This window comes from Oncorhynchus mykiss, chromosome 9 (assembly GCF_013265735.2).
Source record: "Oncorhynchus mykiss isolate Arlee chromosome 9, USDA_OmykA_1.1, whole genome shotgun sequence".
NCBI classification, from domain to species: domain Eukaryota; kingdom Metazoa; phylum Chordata; class Actinopteri; order Salmoniformes; family Salmonidae; genus Oncorhynchus; species Oncorhynchus mykiss.
Genome location: NC_048573.1, coordinates 3,025,793 through 3,048,527, shown reverse-complemented (window position 1 = coordinate 3,048,527; position 22,735 = coordinate 3,025,793). Strand labels below are relative to the sequence as shown.

The following is a 22,735-nucleotide window of genomic DNA, read 5'->3' as shown; positions in this document are numbered from 1 at the left end:
TCTGACTGGGCCCATTTCCTTTTAGGTCTCCTGTCTGACTGGGCCCATTTCCTTTTAGGTCTCGTGTCTGACTGGACCCATTTCCTTTTTAGGTCTCGTGTCTGACTGGGCCCATTTCCTTTAGGTCTCCTGTCTGACTGGGCCCATTTCCTTTAGGTCTCGTGTCTGACTGGGCCCATTTCCTTTAGGTCTCGTGTCTGACTGGGCCCATTTCCTTTAGGTCTCGTGTCTGACTGGGCCCATTTCCTTTAGGTCTCGTGTCTGACTGGGCCCATTTCCTTTAGGTCTCGTGTCTGACTGGGCCCATTTCCTTTCAGTCTCCTATCTGACTGGGCCCATTTCCTTTAGGTCTCGTGTCTGACTGGGCCCATTTCCTTTAGGTCTCGTGTCTGACTGGGCCCATTTCCTTTAGGTCTCGTGTCTGACTGGGCCCATTTCCTTTAGGTCTCGTGTCTGACTGGGCCCATTTCCTTTAGGTCTCCTGTCTGACTGGGCCCATATCCTTTAGGGCTCCTGTCTGACTGGGCCCATTTCCTTTTAGGTCTCGTGTCTGACTGGGCCCATATCCTTTAGGTCTCGTGTCTGACTGGGCCCATATCCTTTAGGTCTCCTGTCTGACTGGGCCCATTTCCTTTAGGTCTCGTGTCTGACTGGGCCCATTTCCTTTTTAGGTCTCGTGTCTGACTGGGCCCATTTCCTTTTTAGGTCTCCTGTCTGACTGGGCCCATTTCCTTTAGGTCTCCTGTCTGACTGGGCCCATTTCCTTTAGGTCTCGTGTCTGACTGGGCCCATTTCCTTTAGGTCTCCTGTCTGACTGGGCCCATTTCCTTTAGGTCTCGTGTCTGACTGGGCCCATTTCCTTTAGGTCTCCTGTCTGACTGGGCCCATTTCCTTTAGGTCTCGTGTCTGACTGGGCCCATTTCCTTTAGGTCTCGTGTCTGACTGGGCCCATTTCCTTTAGGTCTCGTGTCTGACTGGGCCCATTTCCTTTAGGTCTCGTGTCTGACTGGGCCCATTTCCTTTAGGTCTCGTGTCTGACTGGGCCCATTTCCTTTCAGTCTCCTGTCTGACTGGGCCCATTTCCTTTAGGTCTCGTGTCTGACTGGGCCCATTTCCTTTAGGTCTCGTGTCTGACTGGGCCCATTTCCTTTAGGTCTCGTGTCTGACTGGGCCCATTTCCTTTAGGTCTCGTGTCTGACTGGGCCCATTTCCTTTAGGTCTCCTGTCTGACTGGGCCCATATCCTTTAGGGCTCCTGTCTGACTGGGCCCATTTCCTTTTAGGTCTCGTGTCTGACTGGGCCCATATCCTTTAGGTCTCGTGTCTGACTGGGCCCATATCCTTTAGGTCTCCTGTCTGACTGGGCCCATTTCCTTTAGGTCTCGTGTCTGACTGGGCCCATTTCCTTTTTAGGTCTCGTGTCTGACTGGGCCCATTTCCTTTTTAGGTCTCCTGTCTGACTGGGCCCATTTCCTTTAGGTCTCCTGTCTGACTGGGCCCATTTCCTTTAGGTCTCGTGTCTGACTGGGCCCATTTCCTTTAGGTCTCCTGTCTGACTGGGCCCATTTCCTTTAGGTCTCGTGTCTGACTGGGCCCATTTCCTTTAGGTCTCGTGTCTGACTGGGCCCATTTCCTTTAGGTCTCGTGTCTGACTGGGCCCATTTCCTTTAGGTCTCCTGTCTGACTGGGCCCATATCCTTTAGGGCTCCTGTCTGACTGGGCCCATTTCCTTTTAGGTCTCGTGTCTGACTGGGCCCATATCCTTTAGGTCTCGTGTCTGACTGGGCCCATATCCTTTAGGTCTCCTGTCTGACTGGGCCCATTTCCTTTAGGTCTCGTGTCTGACTGGGCCCATTTCCTTTTTAGGTCTCGTGTCTGACTGGGCCCATTTCCTTTTTAGGTCTCCTGTCTGACTGGGCCCATTTCCTTTAGGTCTCCTGTCTGACTGGGCCCATTTCCTTTAGGTCTCTTGTCTGACTGGGCCCATTTCCTTTAGGTCTCCTGTCTGACTGGGCCCATTTCCTTTAGGTCTCCTGTCTGACTGGGCCCATTTCCTTTAGGTCTCGTGTCTGACTGGGCCCATTTCCTTTAGGTCTCGTGTCTGACTGGGCCCATATCCTTTAGGTCTCGTGTCTGACTGGGCCCATATCCTTTAGGTCTCTTGTCTGACTGGGCCCATTTCCTTTAGGTCTCCTGTCTGACTGGGCCCATTTCCTTTAGGTCTCGTGTCTGACTGGGCCCATTTCCTTTAGGTCTCGTGTCTGACTGGGCCCATATCCTTTAGGTCTCGTGTCTGACTGGGCCCATTTCCTTTTAGGTCTCGTGTCTGACTGGGCCCATATCCTTTAGGTCTCGTGTCTGACTGGGCCCATATCCTTTAGGTCTCGTGTCTGACTGGGCCCATATCCTTTAGGTCTCGTGTCTGACTGGGCCCATATCCTTTAGGTCTCGTGTCTGACTGGGCCCATATCCTGTTAGTCAAACTAGTTTATTTATTGTTCCTTTTCTACATATGTAGTGTTTTTGAAATGAACACCCATTTGATAACTTGTGTGAATGTGACCAGGTGTGGCTATACACATACACCTCTCTACTGTCCAAAACCTCTCTGTGTTCTGTCTCTCTCTCCTGTCCAAAACCTCTCTGTGTTCTGTCTCTCTCTCCTGTCCAAAACCTCACTGTGTTCTGTCTCTCTCTCCTGTCCAAAACCTCACTGTGTTCTGTCTCTCTACTGTCCAAAACCTCACTGTGTTCTGTCTCTCTCCTGTCCAAAACCTCACTGTGTTCTGTCTCTCTCCTGTCCAAAACCTCACCGTGTTCTGTCTCTCTCTCCTGTCCAAAACCTCACTGTGTTCTGTCTCTCTCCTGTCCAAAACCTCACCGTGTTCTGTCTCTCTCCTGTCCAAAACCTCACTGTGTTCTGTCTCTCTCCTGTCCAAAACCTCACCGGGTTCTGTCTCTTTCCTGTCCAAAACCTCACCGTGTTCTGTCTCTCTCCTGTCCAAAACCTCACGTGTTCTGTCTCTCTCCTGTCCAAAACCTCACCGTGTTCTGTCTCTCTCCTGTCCAAAACCTCACTGTGTTCTGTCTCTCTCCTGTCCAAAACCTCACCGGGTTCTGTCTCTTTCCTGTCCAAAACCTCACCGTGTTCTGTCTCTCTCCTGTCCAAAACCTCACCCTGTTCTGTCTCTCTCTCCTGTCCAAAACCTCACCGTGTTCTATCTCTCTCCTGTCCAAAACCTCACCGTGTTCTGTCTCTCTCCTGTCCAAATCCTCACCCTGTTCTGTCTCTCTCTCCTGTCCAAAACCTCACCCTGTTCTGTCTCTCTGTTCGTTGTTCACAGAAGAAGTTTAAGAAGGGGTCCATCGACCTGCAGAAAGTCAGGTGTGTGGAGATCGTGAAGAATGACGGAGTCATACCCTGTCAGAACAAATATCCCTTCCAGGTGTGGTGCTACATATACAGCCAGTATGATGGGTAGACCCCCCCCCCCCCCCCCTTTACTAGGTGGTGTGTTAGTGTACAGTGTTAATGATGACCCCCCCCTCCTCTACTAGGTGGTGTGTTAGTGTACAGTGTTAATGGTGCCCCCCCCCCCCCCCCCTCCTCTACTAGGTGGTGTGTTAGTGTACAGTGTTAATGATGACCCCCCCCTCCTTTACTAGGTGGTGTGTTAGTGTACAGTGTTAATGATGACCCCCCCCTCCTCTACTAGGTGGTGTGTTAGTGTACAGTGTTAATGGTGCCCCCCCCCCCACCTCTACTAGGTGGTGTGTTAGTGTACAGTGTTAATGGTGCCCCCCCCCCTCCTCTACTAGGTGGTGTGTTAGTGTACAGTGTTAATGATGACCCCCCCCTCCTCTACTAGGTGGTGTGTTAGTGTACAGTGTTAATGGTGCCCCCCCCCCCCTCCTCTACTAGGTGGTGTGTTAGTGTACAGTGTTAATGATGACCCCCCCCTCCTTTACTAGGTGGTGTGTTAGTGTACAGTGTTAATGATGACCCCCCCCCCCCCCCCCAGGTGGTGTGTTAGTGTACAGTGTTAAAGGTGTGCCCCCCCTACTAGGTGGTGTGTACAGTGTTAATGGTGCCCCCCCCCCCCCCCCCCAGGTGGTGTGTTAGTGTACAGTGTTAAAGGTGTGCCCCCCCTACTAGGTGGTGTGTACAGTGTTAATGGTGTGCCACCCCCCCCCCTCCTAGGTGGTGTGTACAGTGTTAATGGTGTGCCCCCCCCCCCTACTAGGTGGTGTGTACAGTGTTAATGGTGTGCCCCCCCCCCCTCCTAGGTGGTGTGTACAGTGTTAATGGTGTGCCCCCCCCCCCTCCTAGGTGGTGTGTACAGTGTTAATGGTGTGCCCCCCCCCTACTAGGTGGTGTGTACAGTGTTAATGGTGCCCCCCCCCCCCCCCCCCCAGGTGGTGTGTTAGTGTACAGTGTTAAAGGTGTGCCCCCCCCTACTAGGTGGTGTGTACAGTGTTAATGGTGCCCCCCCCCCCCCCCCCCCCCCCCCCAGGTGGTGTGTTAGTGTACAGTGTTAAAGGTGTGCCCCCCCTACTAGGTGGTGTGTACAGTGTTAATGGTGCCCCCCCCCCCCCCCCCCCCCCCCCCCAGGTGGTGTGTTAGTGTACAGTGTTAAAGGTGTGCCCCCCCCTACTAGGTGGTGTGTACAGTGTTAATGGTGTGCCCCCCCCCCCCCCTCCTAGGTGGTGTATGACACAAGCACTCTCTATGTATTTGCTCCCAGCTATGAGAGTAGGAGGATCTGGGTCCAAAACATTAAGGAAGGTCAGTGACTAGACTTTTTTTATTTTTTATATATATATATTTTTTATAAATCATCTAGTTATTGTATCCTATGCTACACTGTAAACTCTGTCTGTTGTTGTCCCAGCATACAGATGTAGAATCTTAATTTGAGCCAGTTTGCTGCAGCAGGGAAATCATGTGGATTATCATTAATCGACATTGAAAGGGTGTCCATTGATTTTTTTAGGGCAAAGCAAGTCTCTTTTTAAAGTAGAAATCACAACGCTTTTAGAAGGTTTTCTTTTCTTTGAATACCTTGAATATGTGCAGGAAAATTGTCAGTAACAAAAGAGTGATCAAATTAAGATCCTACATCTGTAGGTCGGTGTATGTTGTTGTTTTTATCGGGTAATCTGATTAACCAGATGTTTTTCCTATCTCTTGTGTTAATGTTGGATGTATTTCAGAGATCAGGGACAACTCTGTGATCGTTGCTAAGTTCCATCCTCAGTTCTGGATGGAAGGCGTGTGGCTGTGCTGTCGTCAGGCAGAGAAACTGGCCCCGGGCTGTGAGGAGTACAACCTGTTTGGAGACCGTGAGATCTATCCCCTCTTCTCATTTTTTATTTTATAAAAAAAAAAAATGTTTAACCTTTATTTAACTAGGCAAGTCAGTTAAGAACAAATTCTTATTTTCAATGACGGCCTAGGAACAGTGGGTTAACTGCCTGTTCAGGGGCAGAACGACAGATTTGTACCTTGTCAGCTCGGGGGTTTGAACTCACAACCTTCCAGTCCAACACTCTAAACCACTAGGCTACCCTGCCGCCCCATTGCCAGAAGTATGTGGACACCCTTTCAAATGAACGGCTTTGGCTATTTCAGTCGTTGACAGGAGTATAACATCGAACACACAGCCATGTACAACCACAATTGATGTAACCAAAGGTTTTGGGGATTAACGGTACATTTTACTACTGGTGAATTTTATAAAAATAACAGTAAACAGTTCACATAATGAAATAATGAATGGTTGGCGGGAGACAGCGGAGCCGTTCTGGAGAGAGACTTGCCTACATAGTCGCCACACACACCACCCCTTCTTCTTCTTGTCTCAACATTTAAAACATTTTTATACTCGACACATTTTTTTGAGATGCTTTTCACTGACAGCCGCAACTCAAAAATCCGTCTATTGCCATGTGGGCGGCAGGGTAGCCTAGTGGTTAGAGTGTAGAGGAGGTAGGTTAACCTAGTGGTTAGAATGTAGGGGCGGCAGGGTAGCCTAGTGGTTAGAGTGTAGAGGAGGTAGGTTAACCTAGTGGTTAGAGTGTAGAGGTGGTAGGGTAGCCTAGTGGTTAGAGTGTAGAGGAGGTAGGGTAGCCTAGTGGTTAGAGTGTAGAGGTGGTAGGGTAGCCTAGTGGTTAGAGTGTAGAGGCGGCAGGGTAGCCTAGTGGTTAGAGTGTAGAGGCGGCAGGGTAGCCTAGTGGTTAGAGTGTAGAGGCGGCAGGGTAGCCTAGTGGTTAGAGTGTAGAGGTGGTAGGGTAGCCTAGTGGTTAGAGTGTAGGGGAGGTAGGGTAACCTAGTGGTTAGAGTGTAGAGGAGGTAGGGTAACCTAGTGGTTAGTGTCTGGGTGGCAGGTAGCCTAGTGGTTAGAGTGTAGGGATGGTAGGGTAGCCTAGTGGTTAGAATGTAGGGGCGGCAGGGTAGCCTAGTGGTTAGAGTGTAGAGGAGGTATGGTAGCCTAGTGGTTAGAGTGTAGAGGTGGTAGGGTAGCCTAGTGGTTAGAGTGTAGAGGAGGTAGGGTAGCCTAGTGGTTAGAGTGTAGAAGTGGTATGGTAGCCTAGTGGTTAGAGTGTAGAGGAGGTAGGGTAACCTAGTGGTTAGAGTGTAGAGGAGGTAGGGTAGCCTAGTGGTTAGTGTCTGGGTGGCAGGTAGCCTAGTGGTTAGAGTGTAGGGGAGGTAGGGTAACCTAGTGGTTAGAGTGTAGAGGAGGTATGGTAGCCTAGTGGTTAGAGTGTGGAGGAGGTAGGGTAGCCTAGTGGTTAGAGTGTAGGGATGGTAGGGTAGCCTAGTGGTTAGAATGTAGGGGCGGCAGGGTAGCCTAGTGGTTAGAGTGTAGGGGAGGTAGGGTAGCTTAGTGGTTAGAGTGTAGAGGCGGTATGGTAACCTAGTGGTTAGAGTGTAGGGGAGGCAGGGTAGCCTAGTGGTTAGAGCGTTGGACTAGTAACTGAAATGTTGCAAGTTCGCAATCCCCGAGCTGACAAGGTAAAAAAAATCTGTCGTTCTGCCCCTGAACAAGGCAGTTAACCCACTGTTCCTAGGCCGTCATTGAAAATAAGAATTTGGGCCTCCCGGGTGGCGCAGCGCCAGACTCTGGGTTCGATCCCAGGCTCTGTCGTAACCGGCCGCGACCGGGAGGTCCGTGGGGCGACGCACAATTGGCCTAGCGTCGTCCGGGTTAGGAAGGGTTTGGCCGGTAGGGATATCCTTGTCTCATCGCGCACCAGCAACTCCTGTGGCGGGCCGGGCGCAGTGCGCGCTAACCAAGGTCGCTAGGTGCACGGTGTTTCCTCCGACACATTGGTGCGGCTGGCTTCCGGGTTGGATGCGCGCTGTGTTAAGAAGCAGTGCGGCTTGGTTGGGTTGTGTATCGGAGGACGCATGACTTTCAACCTTCGTCTCTCCCGAGCCCGTACGGGAGTTGTAGCGATGAGACAAGATAGTAATTACTAACAATTGGATACCATGAAATTGGGGGTAAAAAAAAAGAAAAATAAGAAAATAAGAATTTGTTCTTAACTGACTGCCTAGTTAAATAAAAAATCTAATAAATGTGTTTTGCATCAAATTCCGGGCTTCCCAAATATGCAAAAACCTACAAGCTTGTGATTTTTTGAAACAAGCCACAGCAACAAAAAACAATCAAATATCCTCGACTCCTCCATGGAATCAAGTGATGCTTTCTGGTCAATTGGTGCACTGTTTATTTGGAGTGGTGTTTTTCCTGCAAATTCCCTTTTTTTTTTGGCAAAATGTTTGCAAATGTAATTTTTATTGTCTGCTTCTTTAACATACATGCTATGTTTCAATATGAGTAATAATCATAAAATAATAATATTTTAATACCATCATCTAAATGTGATCTTTCTGATGACCGTGGGTGGACGCCCTAATATGGTTACGCACCCAATGCGTATGGGTCAACTTTTCAAATGGGCGGTAAAATTTAAAATCTTCCCGGTCGTGTTGTCAGGCGCCACATTTTCCTAATGGAAACACTTGAGATCTACAGTATCAGGTAACAGTTTGGAGACACCTACTCATTCCAGGGTTTTTCTTTATTTTCTACTCTGTAGAATAATAGTGAAGACATCAGAACTATGAAATAACGCATATGGAGTCATGTAAACGTCCCTTTTTTCAGGACCCTGTCTTTCAAAGATAATTCGTAAGGGTTTAAAGATAATTCGTAAGGGTTTAAACACTGTTTCACCATGCTTGTTCAATGAACCATAAACAATTAATAAACATGCACCTGTGGAACGGTCGTTAAGACACTAACAGCTTACAGACGGTAGACAATTAAGGTCACAGTTATGAAAACTTAGGACACTAAAGAGGCCTTTCTACTGACTTTGAAAAACACCAAAAGAAAGATGCCCAGGGTCCCTGCTCATCTGAGTGAATGTGCCTTAGGCATGCTGCAAGGAGGCATGATGCAGATGTGGCCAGGGCAATAAATTGCAATGTCTGTACTGTGAGGCGCCTAAGACAGCGCTACAGTTGTAAGGCAGGATATCACCGGCAACAACGTCACCTATGGGCAAAAACCCACCGTCGCTGGACCAGACTGGCAAAAAGTGCTCTTCACTGACGAGTCACGGTTTTGTCTCACCAGGGGTGATGGCGTTTATCGTCGAAGGAATGAGCGTTACACCGAGGCCTGTACTCTGGAGCGGGATCGATTTGGAGGTTGAGGGTCCGTCATGGTCTGGGGCGGTGTGTCGCAGCATCATCGGACTGAGCTTGTTGTCATTGCAGGCAATCTCAATGCTGTGCATTACAGGGAAGACATCCTCCTCCCTCATGTGGTACCCTTCCTGCAGGCTCATCCTGACATGACCATCCAGCATGACAATGCCACCAGCCGTACTGCTTGTTCTGTGCATGATTTCCTGCAAGACAGGAATGTCAGTGTTCTGCCATGGCCAGCGAAGAGCCCGGACCTCAATCCCGTTGAGCACGTCTGTGACCTGTTGGATCTGAGGGTGAGGGCTAGGGCCATTTCCCCCAGAAATGTCCGGGAACTTGCAGGTATCTTGGTGGAAGAGTGGGATAACATCTCACAGCAAGAACTGGCAAATCGGGTGCAGTCCATGAGGAGGAGATGCACTGCAGTACTTAATGCAGCTGGTGGCCACACCAGATACTGACTGTTACTTTTGATTTTGATCCCCCCTTTGTTCAGGGACACATTATTCAATTTCTGTTAGTCACATGTCTGTGGAACTTGTTCAGTTTATGTCTCAGTTGTTGAATCTTATGTTCATACAAATATTTACACATGTTAAATTTGCTGAAAATAAACGCAGTTGACAGTGAGGGGACGTTTATTTTGCTGAGTGTAGTAACCAAAAAAGTATTAAAACAAATCTAAATATATTTGAGATTCTTCAAAGTAGCCACCCTTTGCCTTGATGACAGCTTTCCACACTCTTGGAATTCTCTCAACCAGCTTTACCTGGAATGCTTTCCCAACAGACTTGAAGGAGTTCCCACATATGCTGAGCACTTTTTGGCTGCTTTTCTTCACTCTGCGATCCTACTCATCCCAAACAATCTCAATTAGGTTGAGGTCGGGTGATTGTTGGAGGCCAGGTCATCTGATGCAGCACTCCATCACTCTCCTTCTTGGTCAAATAGCCCTTACACAGCCTGGAGGTGTGTTGCGTCATTGTCCTGTTGAAAAACAAATGATAGTCCCACTAAGCACAAACCAGATGGGATGGCGTATCGCTGCAGAATGCTGTGAGGTTAGAGGTCGACCGATTTATAATTCTTCAACGCCGATACTGATACCGATTTTATTGGAGGACCAAAAAATCCGACACTGATTTAATCTGCCTGTTTTTATTGTTGTATTTTTATTAATTTTTAAAAAATATATTTGTATATATTTATATATTTGTAATAATGACAATTACAACAATACTGAATGAACACTTTTATTTTAACTTAATATAATACACAAATACAATCAATTTAGCCTCAAATAAATAATGAAATATGTTCAATTTGGTTGAAATAATGCAAAAAAATGGTGTTGGAGAAAAAAGTAAAAGTGCAATATGTGCTATGTAAGAAAAGCTAACGTCTAAGTTCCTTGCTCAGAACATGAGAACATATGAAAGCTGGTGGTTCCTTTTCACATGAGTCTTCAATATTCCCAGGTAAGACGTTTTAGGTTGTAGTTATTATAGGAATTATGACGTCAAATATTTCTCTATACCATTTGTATTCCATATACACCTTTTGACTATTGGATGTTCTTATAGGCACTTTAGTATTGCCAGCCTAATCTCGGGAGTTGATAGGCTTGAAGTCATAAAAAGCGCTGTGCTTCAAACATTGCTAAGAGCTGCTGGCAAACGCAGTAAAGTGCTGTTTGAACGAATGCTTACGAGCCTGCTGCTGCCTACCACCGCTCAGTCAGACTGCTCTATCACATCATAGACTTAATTATAATATAATAAACACACAGAAATATGAGCCTTAGGTCATTAATATGGTAAAATCTGGAAACTATCATTTTGAAAACAAGACGTTTATTATTTCAGTGAAATACGGAACCGTTCCGTATTTTATCTAACGGGTGGCACCCATAAGTCTAAATATTGCTGTTACATTGCACAACCTTCAATGTTATGTCATAATTATGTAAAATTCTGGCAAATTAGTTCACAGTTCCCAACGAGCCAGGTGGCCCAGACTGTTGCATATTCCCTGACTCTGCTTGCACTTGAACGCAAGAGAAGTGACACCATTTTCCTAGTTTAATATTGCCTACTGACATGAATTTATTTCAACCAAATATGCAGGTTTAAAAAAAATCTACCTCTTTGTATTGATTTTAAGAAAGGCATTGATGCTTATGGTTAGGTACAACGATTGTGCTTTTTTCACGAATGCGCTTTTGTTAAAACATCCCCCGTTTGGCGAAGATGAAGTAGACTGTGATTCAATGATAAATTAACAGGCACCGCATTGATTATATGCAATGCAGGACAAGCTAGTTAACTACACATGGTTGACGATATTACTAGGTTGACTAGTGATTATGTGAAGATTGATTGTTTTTGCATGAGATACGTTTAATGCTAGCTAGCAACTTACCGTGGCTCCTTGCAGTCACAAGGTCCTTTTGATGCTGCACTCGCGTAACAGGTGGTCAACCTGCACGTCTGTGACCTGTCTCCTCGTGGATTGCAATGTAATCGGCCATAATTGGCATCCAAAAAGGCAGATTACCGATTTGTTATGAAAACTTGAAATCGTCCCTAATTAAATTGGCCATGCCACCAGCAAAGCACCCCCACAAGAGCAGTGATCCTGTGATGCTAGCAAGAGCAGTGATACTAGCAAGAGCTGTGATACTAGCTAGAGCAGTGATACTAGCTAGAGCAGTGATACTAGCTAGAGCTGTGATACTAGCAAGAGCAGTGATACTAGCAAGAGCAGTGATACTAGCAAGAGCAGTGATACTAGCTAGAGCAGTGATACTAGCTAGAGCAGTGATACTAGCTAGAGCAGTGATACTAGCTAGAGCAGTGATACTAGCTAGAGCAGTGATACTGTGATACTAGCTAGAGCAGTGATACTGTGATACTAGCTAGAGCAGTGATACTAGCTAGAGCTGTGATACTGATACTAGCTAGAGCAGTGATACTGTGATACTAGCAAGAGCAGTGATACTGTGATACTAGCAAGAGCAGTGATACTGTGAATCTAGCTAGAGCAGTGATACTGTGATACTAGCTAGAGCAGTGATACTAGCTAGAGCAGTGATACTGTGATACTAGCTAGAGCAGTGATACTAGCTAGAGCTGTGATACTGATACTAGCTAGAGCAGTGATACTGTGATACTAGCTAGAGCTGTGATACTGATACTAGCTAGAGCAGTGATACTGTGATACTAGCAAGAGCAGTGATACTGTGATACTAGCAAGAGCAGTGATACTGTGAATCTAGCTAGAGCAGTGATACAGTGATACTAGCTAGAGCAGTGATACTAGCTAGAGCAGTGATACTAGCAAGAGCAGTGATACTAGCTAGAGCAGTGATACTAGCTAGAGCAGTGATACTAGCTAGAGCAGTGATACTAGCTAGAGCAGTGATACTAGCTAGAGCTGTGATACTAGCAAGAGCTGTGATACTAGCAAGAGCAGTGATACTGTGATACTAGCTAGAGCAGTGATACTGTGATACCAGCTAGAGCAGTGATACCAGCTAGAGCAGTGATACCAGCAAGAGCTGTGATACTAGCTAGAGCAGTGATACTAGCTAGAGCTGTGATACTAGCAAGAGCTGTGATACTAGCAAGAGCAGTGATACTGTGATACTAGCTAGAGCAGTGATACTGTGATACCAGCTAGAGCAGTGATACCAGCTAGAGCAGTGATACCAGCAAGAGCTGTGATACTAGCTAGAGCAGTGATACTGTGATACTAGCAAGAGCAGTGATACTGTGAATCTAGCTAGAGCAGTGATACTGTGATACTAGCTAGAGCAGTGATACTAGCTAGAGCAGTGATACTGTGAATCTAGCTAGAGCAGTGATACTGTGATACTAGCTAGAGCAGTGATACTAGCTAGAGCAGTGATACTAGCTAGAGCAGTGATACTGTGATACTAGCTAGAGCAGTGATACTGTGACTCTAGCTAGAGCAGTGATACTGTGATACTAGCTAGAGCAGTGATACTAGCTAGAGCAGTGATACTGTGATACTAGCTAGAGCAGTGATACTGTGATACTAGCAAGAGCAGTGATACTGTGATACTAGCAAGAGCAGTGATACTGTGATACTAGCAAGAGCAGTGATACTGTGATACTAGCAAGAGCAGTGATACTGTGATACTAGCTAGAGCAGTGATACTGTGATACTAGCTAGAGCAGTGATACTAGCTAGAGCAGTGATACTGTGATACTAGCTAGAGCAGTGATACTGTGATACTAGCAAGAGCAGTTATACTGTGATACTAGCTAGAGCAGTGATACTAGCTAGAGCAGTGATACTGTGATACTAGCTAGAGCAGTGATACTGTGATACTAGCCAGAGCAGTGATACTAGCTAGAGCAGTGATACTAGCTAGAGCAGTGATTCTAGCTAGAGCAGTGATACTGTGATACTAGCTAGAGCAGTGATACTGTGATACTAGCTAGAGCTGTGATACTAGCTAGAGCAGTGATACTAGCTAGAGCAGTGATACTAGCTAGAGCAGTGATACTGTGATGCTAGCAAGAGCAGTGATACTGTGATACTAGCAAGAGCAGTGATACTAGCAAGAGCAGTGATACTAGCAAGAGCTGTGATACTAGCTAGAGCAGTGATACTAGCTAGAGCTGTGATACTAGCTAGAGCAGTGATACTAGCAAGAGCAGTGATACTAGCTAGAGCAGTGATACTAGCAAGAGCTGTGATACTAGCTAGAGCTGTGATACTAGCTAGAGCAGTGATACTAGCAAGAGCTGTGATACTAGCAAGAGCTGTGATACTAGCTAGAGCAGTGATACTAGCAAGAGCTGTGATACTAGCAAGAGCAGTGAGCAGGGTTTTTCTTCTCTTAAAATGCTGAACGAAAATCATATTTCTGCTGTTACTGAGTCAAAATGTACACATATACAATTTTACTGCAATAAATGCTTAATTCTTCCAGGAGTTAATATTATATTAGATTGTGTGAGAGGTTCTAGACTTACAGTCAGTCGGTGTCCGAAATTCAGTTAGGCTACTATTCCATTTAACCCATCTGAACAGTACAGTTCCTTTGACGTGCCATGTTGAAGTCCTCGTCTTGTGACCTGTCAACTAAGACTACTGTTCTATAACATTCGACTACTCTTACCATAGCAACACCCACCCGTAGCATGCGCTCCAGCAGGTATATCTCACTGGTCAGCCCTAAAGCCAACACTTCCTTTGGCCACCTTTCCTTCCAGTTCTCTGCTGCCAATGACTGGAACGAATTGCAAAAAATCGCTTAAGTTGGAGACATTTCTCCCTCACTAACTTTAAGCATCAGCTATCTGAGCAGCTTACTGATCGCTGCAGCTGTACATAGCCCATCTGTAAATAGCCCATCCAACTACCTCATCCCCATATTGTTTTTATGTACTTTTGTTGCTCTTTTGCACACCAGTATTTCTATTTGCTCATCTATCACTCCAGTGTTAATTTGCTAAATTGTAATTACTTCACTACTATGGCCTATTTATTGCCTTTACCTCCTCACGCCATTTGCACACACTGTATATAGACTTTTCTACTGTATTATTGACTGTATGTTTGTTTATTCCATGTGTAACTCTGTTGTTTGTGTCGAACTGCTTTACTTTATATTGGCCATGTCGTAGTTGTAAATGAGAACTTGTTCTCATCTGGCCTACCTGGTTAAATAAAGGAGATATATATATATATGTAGTTATAGCACAGCGTTCACTTTTTTCTGACCAAAAGCATGTGGGTTATAAGTCAACCTATAGATCACGAATACACATATAGACACACACACACACACACACTCATGAGTACATGTTCTCTGTAGCTGTTGACTTTGAATAATGAAAGAACAATTCTCTTCTTCCTCTTTTCAGTTTCGAGGAAACTTCTTCCTCCCATACCTGGAGAGGAGGGCACAGGAAGGGTAAGAACACTGTTCATCTAGTTCCTCAATCGCTCTCTCACACACACACACACACTTCGGAGTCATCCCACCTCAAAAAGCACAAGAAAGAGATTAAGACACCGACTATCTCAGATTGTTTTGAAATAGTGTCTGTAGTTGGAAACCGATACGATTAGCATTCCTGAAACATTATTTTGTTAAAATAAAATTGAAGCTAATTGAGTGCACCCAAATTGGCCATTTAAAAAAAAACATATATTTATATGATTCATATAATCTTCAATAAATATAGTGCCTAACATCCAATTTGGACCATAATTATTCCTAACAATGAGTAAGACATGAGGAATCCAATACAAGTATCAAAAACCACCCAGGGACTCCCTCTCCCCCTCCCCCCCCCCCCCCCCCCCCCCCCCTGACACCAATCCAACCGCAACAACCAATATACAGTATCAGTTCTCTGTCTGACAAGTAATGCACGGACTTAATTCCGCTGAACAGGGGAAAATAAAAACATCAGCAGATTCCGATGGAATACATTACATAAGAGGAAGAAGCAATACTCCAAGCAACAACTCCATGCTACCTGCCAGACATAGAGAATTAATACTATATACTGGTTGTTGGGGTGTGGGGGGGGGGGTCCCATGGGGGTCCCATGGGGGTCCCATGGGGGTTCCCATGGGGAGCATTTGATACATTTTATTGGGCGTCGTTATCATTGTTATGAACACTTGTGGTCCAAATCGGATGTTAGGTGCAATTCAATTCGCTATTATTTCTCAGAGATCTAATTCATATTTAAACAAAATAATGTTACAGGAATGCTAATCTAAACCTGTTGCTAACTGCATAAACGATTTTCAGAACAATCTGAGATGGTGGATGACATGGAATGACCCGATCTGCCTTCTAGAATTTCTGTTGTAATATTACTCTACAAATAATAAGCTATAACAAAAAATGTGTCGTCACCCTAGCAACAAGACAAGCTTGATACAACAAAAACAACAAAGTTAACAAATGTCCCTTCTCGCCCCTTCTCTCCTCCCTTTGTCCTCCTCCAGTCTCGTCGGCCTCCCCCTCCCCCTCCCCCCCCCCCTCCCGTACACAGCCCTGATGATGGTAGTGGTGTCGAGGAGGTTGTGGTAGCTCTGTATGACTTCTTTGGTCCTGAACCACATGACCTGACTATGACCAAAGGAGCAGAATACGTCATACTGGAGAAATGTGACATCAACTGGTACAAGGCCCGCAACATATACGGGTCAGTACGGTGTGTATGTGAGTGTGTGCTTACTGTAGTTTGGCCCCTGGTATATCATCTCTCACTGTAGCTTGGCCCCTGGTATATCATCTCTCACTGTAGCTTGGCCCCTGGTATATCATCTCTCACTGTATCTTGGCCCCTGGTATATCATCTCTCACTGTAGCTTGGCCCCTGGTATATCATCTCTCACTGTAGCTTGGCCCCTGGTATATCATCTCTCACTGTAGCATGGCCCCTGGTATATCATCTCTCACTAGCTTGGCCCCTGGTATATCATCTCTCACTGTAGCTTGGCCCCTGGTATATCATCTCTCACTGTAGCTTGGCCCCTGGTATATCATCTCTCACTGTAGCTTGGCCCCTGGTATATCATCTCTCACTGTAGCTTGGCCCCCGGTATATCATCTCTCACTGTAGATTGGCCCCCGGTATATCATCTCTCACTGTAGATTGGCCCCCGGTATATCATCTCTCACTGTAGATTGGCCCCCGGTATATCATCTCTCACTGTAGATTGGCCCCTGGTATATCATCTCTCACTGTAGTTTGGCTCCCGGTATATCATCTCTCACTGTAGCTTGGCTCCTGGTATATCATCTCTCACTGTAGCTTGGCTCCTGGTATATCATCTCTCACTGTAGCTTGGCCCCTGGTATATCATCTCTCACTGTAGCTTGGCCCCTGGTATATATTCTCACTGTAGCTTGGCCCCTGGTATATAATCTCACTGTAACTTGGCCCCTGGTATATAATCTCACTGTAACTTGGCCCCTGGTATATCATCTCTCACTGTAGCTTGGCCCCTGGTATATCATCTCTCACTGTAGCTTGGCCCCTGGTATATCATCTCTCACTGTAGCTTGGCCCCTGGTATATCATCTCTCACTGTAGCTTGGCCCCTGGTATATACTCTCACTGTAGCTTGGCCCCTGGTATATAATCTCACTGTAACTTGGCCCCTGGTATATAATCTCACTGTAACTTGGCCCCTGGTATATCATCTCTCACTGTAGCTTGGCCCCTGGTATATCATCTCTCACTGTAGCTTGGCCCCTGGTATATCATCTCTCACTGTAGCTTGGCCCCTGGTATATAATCTCTCACTGTAGCTTGGCCCCTGGTATATCATCTCTCACTGTAGCTTGGCCCCTGGTATATACTCTCACTGTAGCTTGGCCCCTGGTATATAATCTCACTGTAACTTGGCCCCTGGTATATAATCTCACTGTAACTTGGCCCCTGGTATATCATCTCTCACTGTAGCTTGGCCCCTGGTATATAATCTCACTGTAGCTTGGCCCCTGGTATATACTCTCACTGTAGCTTGGCCCCTGGTATATAATCTCACTGTAACTTGGCCCCTGGTATATAATCTCACTGTAACTTGGCCCCTGGTATATAATCTCACTGTAACTTGGCCCCTGGTATATAATCTCACTGTAACTTGGCCCCTGGTATATAATCTCACTGTAACTTGGCCCCTGGTATATAATCTCACTGTAATTTGGCCCCTGGTATAATCTTGGTCTTTTGGACTCTCACATTGCACATCTTTGTCACTTCTTCTTCTATGGTTGGCCCGCTACTATTGAGTTTGTTTGTTTGTTTGTTTGTTGACATTCAGGAAGGAGGGCTACATCCCCAGCAACTACGTGACAGATAAAAAATTGGGGAACCTGGAACAGTATGCGTGAGTAAAGTGCCGCGAGGTACAGAAACACCGTTTGTTTTTTACATCAGCGCAAGGGTAGATGCTAAGAGGGATCCTTGGGATGTCCATACCCCCTAACCATAACCATTTTTACATGTAAACTTTAATAACCATCACCACCAACATTGTGAGCCAAACATTTTAGCATCCCCCCCCTCCCCCTCTCTTTTTTTAAAGAGTTATTTTCATTCAATTCTACACATTTTTGTCACTGGGCGAAGATAACATTTAGCAGTTTTATAACTTAATGACATCACAATACCCCATAATGACATCACAATACCCCATAATGACATCACAATACCCCATAATGCATAATTGCAGTGATACTTTGCATTTTAATATATCTGAGACTGACTGACAATTTAATCGCGTCCCCCGGTCGGTAATTCAATCATGATGACTAAGTTTAGATAGTCTAGTGGCCAGCTATTTTTTTTATTTATTTATTTCACCTTTATTTAACCAGGTAGGCCAGTTGAGAACAAGTTCTCACTTGCAACTTTATCTGGCCAAGATAAAGCAAAGCAGTGTGACAAAAACAACAACAACAGAGTTAAACATGGGATAAACAAACGTACAGTCAATAACACAATAGAAAAAGTCACATGCTTGTGATCATCTTTCGACAGCTGTTTGCTAGTCAGCTAAATAAGATTATTAATTAGCTAGCTTGCTAACTAGTTTCACTTACCAGTAAAACAGCTAGCTTAGGCTTTTGTGGTCATCATTGTCTACGGAAGCATGAATCTGGCACTAGTAGTGCCTGAGGAATCCCTGCCTTCTTCCCTGCCTTCTTCTTCAGTGGTTTTTTTTTTTGGGCGGACTAAATCCTAAAAAGTTGTAGACAGATGGGTGGAGAGCCAGGAGCCAGGAGCCAATAGAATGTGTTTGTCAGCGAAATGATTCTGTTAAACTGTCATTTTCTATTGAGTCTGGTTTGTGATGAGAGGGATATGTTTTGACGATCTGTTGCTGTATGCCTGTCGATCACACCGTTTTGGGTACACCAGAAGTACATTCATTTCCAATGGATCGCTGCATTTGCCTTGCAGTTCTGCGTGGTGTATACATTGGATTTATCGAACGTGTGCACTAAATTGTAGATAATAGACCAGAGGCTCTCAAACTTTCTTCGTCCACGACCCCATTTTGATATCTTGTGACCCCAAACATTTAGAATTTTTTTTCAATTCAAGCTCAATAGTCTAGTGCGGCCTTTTCCCACGGTCTAAGGACTATATATTTTAGATTTCATTCGTTTTCATTTAGATTTTTAACGTTAACCACGTTACAAAGACCATGTAATTGTTATTGTTTGTTTGTTTCTTGATATCAAGCGAATGGGAATTGCTGGCATAGATGGCTTGACAGAAAGAAGGGGAATGTTCATCTTTTGTTTGCCAACATCCAGATGACTCTGTATGTCAGAGCGACCTATAGAATTGGTCAACAGGCGTCATAATTACCTGCAGAAATCTGACCTTCAATTTGGAAACAAAGCTGTTGTACATATACCTCGTAATTTTTTTAAAAATAAAATGTATCACTTTGAAGTGACACAAGTGACAAATGAAACTTTCAGCTTTGCATTTCTTTCTCACCCAGCCATGCAATCTCCAGAGACAGACATTAGCAGTAGAATGACCTTACTTAAGAGCTCGGTGACATCCTCTCCTTCCAGTTCTCTGCTGCCAATGACTGGAAGGAACTACAAAAATCTCTGAAAGTGGAAACACTTATCTCCCTCACTATCTTTAAGCACCAACTGTCAGAGCAGCTCACAGATTACTGCACCTGTACATAGCCCATCTATAATTTAGCCCAAGCAACTACCTCTTTCCCTACTGTATTTATTTATTTTGCTCCTTTGCACCCCATTATTTCTATCTCTACTTTGCACATTCTTCCACTGCAAATCTACCATTCCAGTGTTCTACTTGCTATATTGTACTTACTTTGCCACCATGGCCTTTTTGCCTTTACCTCCCTTATCTCACCTCATTTGCTCACATCGTATATAGACTTGTTTATACCGTTATTATTGACTGTATGTTTGTTTTACTCCATGTGTAACTCTGTGTCGTTGTATGTGTCGAACTGCTTTGCTTTATCTTGGCCAGGTCGCAATTGTAAATGAGAACTTGTTCTCAACTTGCCTACCTGGTTAAATAAAGGTGATTTTTTTTGGGGGGGGTGGGGGTGAATTGGAACGTTGACTGCGAGCCTTATCGCCCAACATCAGTGGTCAACCTCACTAATGCTCTTGTGGTTGAATGGAAGAAAGTCCCCTCAAATGTTCCATCGTTTTAGTGGAAAGACTTCCCTGAAAAATGTCTACAACGAGTAAGGGTCCACAAACTATTGGCCGTTTTTTTTTTTTTTTTTGTATATATAACAATTTAATACATTTTGAGATTTTATTTGGGTGAGTCTGGCTTTAAGTGTTATATGACATTGCAGTATGAACTAATGGATCAGTGTTGTGTGTTTCAGCTGGTACAGTAAACATGTCAACCGGAACAAAGCTGAGGAACTACTGCGGACAGAGGCGAGTAAAACAGTTTTTTTTCTTTATGTCTGTGTGTGTGTGTACTGTCTGTAGCGTTTGTGTAGTGTACTGTGTGTGTGTGTACTGTCTGTAGCGTGCGTGTTTGTGTAGTGTACTGTGTGTGTGTGTGTGTGTGTACTGTCTGTAGCGTGTGTGTTTGTGTAGCGTGCGTGTTTGTGTGTGTGTACTGTCTGTAGCGTGCGTGTTTGTGTGTGTGTACTGTCTGTAGCGTGTGTGTTTGTGTACTGTGTGTGTGTGTACTGTCTGTAGCGTGCGTGTTTGTGTAGTGTACTGTGTGTGTGTGTACTGTCTGTAGCGTGCGTGTTTGTGTAGTGTACTGTGTGTGTGTGTGTACTGTCTGTAGCGTGCGTGTTTGTGGTGTGTGTGTACTGTCTGTAGCGTGTGTGTTTGTGTAGTGTACTGTGTGTGTGTGTACTGTCTGTAGCGTGCGTGTTTGTGTAGTGTACTGTGTGTGTGTGTACTGTCTGTAGCGTGCGTGTTTGTGGTGTGTGTGTACTGTCTGTAGCGTTTGTGTAGTGTACTGTGTGTGTGTGTACTGTCTGTAGCGTCCGTGTTTGTGTAGTGTACTGTGTGTGTACTGTCTGTAGCGTGCGTGTTTGTGGTGTGTGTGTACTGTCTGTAGCGTGTGTGTTTGTGTAGTGTACTGTGTGTGTGTGTACTGTCTGTGTAACTCTGTCTCCCTGTACAGGACAAAGAGGGAGGGTTCATGGTAAGAGACTCCAGTAAGCCAGGCGCCTACACCGTCTCCCTGTACACCAAGTCAGCAGGGTACGCGTCATCCTAGTTCATCATGTTAGAACTCTTGTGTCAGTAAAACATCGTTTGGATCATTCGAACGTTGTATAAATGTTGTGTGAACGTCATAGGGAGGGAGGTGCAGCTATCAGGCATTACCACATCAAGGAGACCTCCGGCTGCCCCAGACAGTTCTACCTGGCTGAGAAACACCTGTTCACCTTGATACCTGACCTCATCGAGTACCACAATCACAACGCTGCAGGTAGAGCACACACACACACACACACACACACACAATAAACATGTATTCACATGGGATCCACACACTCTTTGACTTCAATTCAAGGCACTTTATAGGCATGGGAAACATATGTTAACATTGCCAGAGTCTCTCTCGCCCCTCTCTCTCTTGCGCCTCCTCTCTTTCTCTCGCCCTTCTCTCCTCTCCTCTCTCAGGTCTGGTAGCCAGGTTGAGGTATCCAGTAGGGAAGGAGAGATCGGCTCCATCCACAGCAGGCTTCAGCTACGGTGAGATTCTACTCTACCCTACCCTGTTCTACTCTACTCTACTCTATTCTACTCTACTCTGTTCTACTCTACTCTATTATATTCTACTCTACTCTACCCTGTTCTACCCTACTCTATTCTACTCTACCCTGTTCTACTCTACTCTATTATATTCTACTCTACCTACCCTGTTCTATTCTATTCCACCCTACCCTGTTCTACTCTACTCTATTCTACTCTACCCTGTTCTACTCTACTCTATTCTATTCTACTCTACTCTACCCTGTTCTACTCTACTATATTCTACTCTACCCTGTTCTACTCTACTATATTCTACTCTACTCTACCCTGTTCTACTCTACTCTATTCTACTCTACTCTACCCTGTTCTACTCTACTATATTCTACTCTACTCTAATCTGTTCTACTCTACTCTATTCTACTCTACTCTACCCTGTTCTACCCTACTCTATTCTACTCTACCCTGTTCTACTCTACTCTATTCTATTCTACTCTACCCTACCCTGTTCTACTCTACTCTATTCTATTCTACTCTACCTACCCTGTTCTACTCTATTCTATTCTACTCTACCCTACCCTGTTCTACTCTACTATATTCTATTCTACTCTACCCTGTTCTACTCTACTCTATTCTACTCTACTCTACCCTGTTCTACTCTACTCTATTCTACTCTACTCTACCCTGTTCTACTCTACTATATTCTATTCTACTCTACCCTGTTCTACTCTACTCTATTCTATTCTACTCTACTCTACCCTGTTCTACTCTACTATATTCTACTCTACTCTACCCTGTTCTACTCTACTCTATTCTACTCTACTCTACCCTGTTCTACTCTACTATATTCTACTCTACTCTAATCTGTTCTACTCTACTCTATTCTACTCTACTCTACCCTGTTCTACCCTACTCTATTCTACTCTACCCTGTTCTACTCTACTCTACTCTATTCTATTCTACTCTACCCTACCCTGTTCTACTCTACTCTATTCTATTCTACTCTACCCTGTTCTACTCTACTCTATTCTATTCTACTCTACCTACCCTGTTCTACTCTATTCTATTCTACCATACCCTCTTCTACTCTACTATATTCTATTCTACTCTACCCTGTTCTACTCTACTCTACTCTACTCTACCCTGTTCTACTCTACTCTATTCTACTCTACTCTACCCTGTTCTACTCTACTATATTCTACTCTACTCTACCCTGTTCTACTCTACTCTATTCTACTCTACTCTACCCTGTTCTACTCTACT

At 45.0% G+C, this 22,735-nt stretch overlaps 1 protein-coding gene across 3 annotated transcripts in view; it reads left to right on the top strand.

The window, feature by feature from the left end:
- LOC110531321 (tyrosine-protein kinase Tec) overlaps window positions 1–22,735 on the top strand; it is a 43,311-nt gene that overhangs the window by 8,945 nt on the left and 11,631 nt on the right. For all 3 annotated transcript variants that reach the window (XM_036987058.1, XM_036987059.1, XM_036987060.1), the window contains 10 exons: window positions 3,344–3,445; window positions 4,704–4,785; window positions 5,214–5,342; window positions 14,622–14,671; window positions 15,724–15,923; window positions 17,551–17,616; window positions 20,134–20,188; window positions 20,898–20,977; window positions 21,076–21,209; window positions 21,404–21,475. In XM_036987058.1, coding sequence (XP_036842953.1) covers window positions 3,344–3,445; window positions 4,704–4,785; window positions 5,214–5,342; window positions 14,622–14,671; window positions 15,724–15,923; window positions 17,551–17,616; window positions 20,134–20,188; window positions 20,898–20,977; window positions 21,076–21,209; window positions 21,404–21,475 — 970 coding nt within the window. The remainder of the gene's footprint in view (window positions 1–3,343; window positions 3,446–4,703; window positions 4,786–5,213; window positions 5,343–14,621; window positions 14,672–15,723; window positions 15,924–17,550; window positions 17,617–20,133; window positions 20,189–20,897; window positions 20,978–21,075; window positions 21,210–21,403; window positions 21,476–22,735) is intronic.